This window comes from Palaemon carinicauda, chromosome 14, assembly GCF_036898095.1.
Source record: "Palaemon carinicauda isolate YSFRI2023 chromosome 14, ASM3689809v2, whole genome shotgun sequence".
In the NCBI taxonomy this organism is placed as follows: domain Eukaryota; kingdom Metazoa; phylum Arthropoda; class Malacostraca; order Decapoda; family Palaemonidae; genus Palaemon; species Palaemon carinicauda.
In genome coordinates, this window is record NC_090738.1 from 117,134,260 (window position 1) to 117,136,759 (window position 2,500).

Genomic DNA, 2,500 nt, shown 5'->3' on the forward strand with positions numbered 1-2,500 from the left:
CAAATTACATCGGATAATACAGGACTAAATGAAGAAGACGGCACACACTCACCCGTATGAGTTCTCTTATGTATCTTGAGGTTCTCAGACCGCGCGAAGACTTTGCCGCATCCGGGGAAGGGACACGGGAAGGGCTTCTCGCCCGTGTGTACCCGTATGTGGTTGACCAGCTTGTACTTGGCCTTGAAGGACCTGCCGTTCCTGGGGCAGCTCTGCCAGAAGCAAGCGTGGTTCGTGCACTCGGGGCCTCCGACGTGCTCGACCGTGATGTGCGTGACGATCTCGTGCATGCTGTTGAAGGTCTTGTTGCACGGCTTCTTGGGGTTGGGCTGGTCCTGGTCCACCCACAGGCACGACAGCTCCTGTTTGATGGGCTGTCTCATGTAGCGGAAGAAGGCGCCCGGCGCGTGGGCGGCCGCCATGGGGTTCATGTTCATGTGGTTCATGCCATGGTGGAATTGGGAACCCATTTGTTGGTGGGACCAGTCCATGCCCAAGCGGTTCATGTTGTTCATGTGGCCGTGATGGGCGTCGTGCAGGCCGGGGAACATCATGGAGGACGGGTCGTGCCCGGCTAACGTCGCTCCGAACATGGCATGATGCTGGTTGTTGGCCAGGTCGTGCGTGCCCAGGGTGCTTAAGGACGTCATGTGATCCCGCCGGAGGAAGAGCTCCCTCGGGTAAGTGCCCATGTGGCCATGGTGCATCGTGTGGTGGGACATGCCGTACCCATTGTTGTACTGGTTGCCCTGCGTGTGGGTGAGCCCCTCGGCGCCCATGTGATGGGTCGGAGGGCTTAGTTTGTGGCCCATGAGCGACCCCATGTGCCCGCTGTCCATGAACGGATTCAACATCTTGGCCGACGTCTCTTTCAAACGATAAAAAACTGAAGGGAAAAACTCAAAAAAGGATTTGATCACTTATTCGAACATACACATCGACTCGTATCAACTTTCACTGTTAGATCACCACAAAAGTGTCTTGTATCGTAATTTCTCTGATCTTTCACATTGGAGACGACACTTGATTTGATTTTCTGATTTGCTTTACAGGCGAACTATTTCACCGATCCGCGGCGGCGGCGAGCGACGACGGGTCAGAAGCATCGAAGCAGTATTATCGCTCGTCAGCTACAGCAGCAGGAGAGGAAGAAGGTTTTAAGAGCGCCGCTCGCTGGAGCGGATCTTAGCGCGCGTACACCCACCACAACACCTGGGCTTCGTATGAGGCTCCTTGCGATACATCATTAACGCTATACCGACAAACGCTCGCTGGGTGCTCGACGGGGGGTCTTGTGAGCCCACCGGTGCGCGCAGCAGGAAGACACACCACGCCACCCCATTGGTCCCCTGCGGAGAAGATAGACACGCCCCCCACATCAAGATTCCTCTCCCGTACTTACCATTGGGTAGAGGTGATGCTGCCGCTCCTCCCAATGGGAGATCAACCAATCCAAGCCTGACTTTCAGTGAAGATGGGCGTAGATGAGGGAAGGCAGTGAGGGCGGGGCTTAGAGCGAGATCACGTTGGGGACTCAGTAGTCTCCCGGGTGGGGAAACAGCGAGGTGTAAGGTCATGCTGGCGGGGATGCTGAAGATTCTATACGCTTTTAAACAGATGAAGCCACACTTGTCATCGTGTTCTCTATTCGGCATAAACAAGTTGATGCAACATTTCGCAAAGATAGAATTCTCAATTATCCATATTCACCAAAAGCACTTAAACTGAAGGGGGTTTGTTACTTGCAAGAGAGGTCATAGGTAGCGAACGGCGACTCCTCAGAAGGGGGCATGTGACCCCTACTATGTGACAAGAGACAGGGCACGCTTGACAACATGGCTAATCCTCTCCGGGGAACTCGGCGATGCCTCTTGCTCAAAAGGACACCAGAGGCGTTTAGAAGACAAATTAATTGTAGACAATGATGTTATTAAAACTGCTGCTGATTTTCCTCGGAGATTAGATGAGATTCAGGACTGGGATTGCATAGCTAACATTACTTAGTCTCGGAAGGAACTTTTGAAGGAAAGAAAGATTATAAAAAGGTAACGAACCGAATTACTTTTTTATACAAATTGCCCTGAAAGGTGAAGTAAAAGATATTTGTTCTAACGACTGAAAACAGCCCGAGAATACCAAATTTCTAAGTCTTATTCCATTAAACAGAATTTGGAACAAAACACCACTCCACCTATTTTCAAGCAAAATAATCTTTAAATGTTATCTTAAAAGAGGCATGAAATGCTCTAAATCTTTTTTCTTCGCCGGTGTTCCAGCAAATCGTAATATGTAATAGGCTACAACCAGTCTCATTCCATTATGCAGAAATGGAAACAAAAGAGACTTGCTTTCAAGCAAAAATGAAGGTTACCTTAAAGAAATCAAGTAATCTTCTATCACCTTTTTTTTTCCCCATTCCTCGGGGTTGGACCCCCCTCCAAGCACATCACATGCGATACATTGCCATCATCCCAAAGGTCTACCAACACCCCTGCCGACT

At 50.2% G+C, this 2,500-nt stretch overlaps 1 protein-coding gene across 1 annotated transcript in view; it reads right to left on the bottom strand.

Moving 5' to 3' along the window:
* Positions 1–1,992, bottom strand: part of LOC137653637 (zinc finger protein ZIC 4-like) — a 57,558-nt gene extending 55,566 nt beyond the window's left edge. Inside the window, exon 1 of the mRNA XM_068387211.1 lies at positions 53–1,992. Within this exon, the coding sequence (XP_068243312.1) occupies positions 53–854 (802 nt within the window). The 5' untranslated portion in view covers positions 855–1,992. The remainder of the gene's footprint in view (positions 1–52) is intronic.
* Between the last annotated feature and the right edge of the window lie 508 nt (positions 1,993–2,500).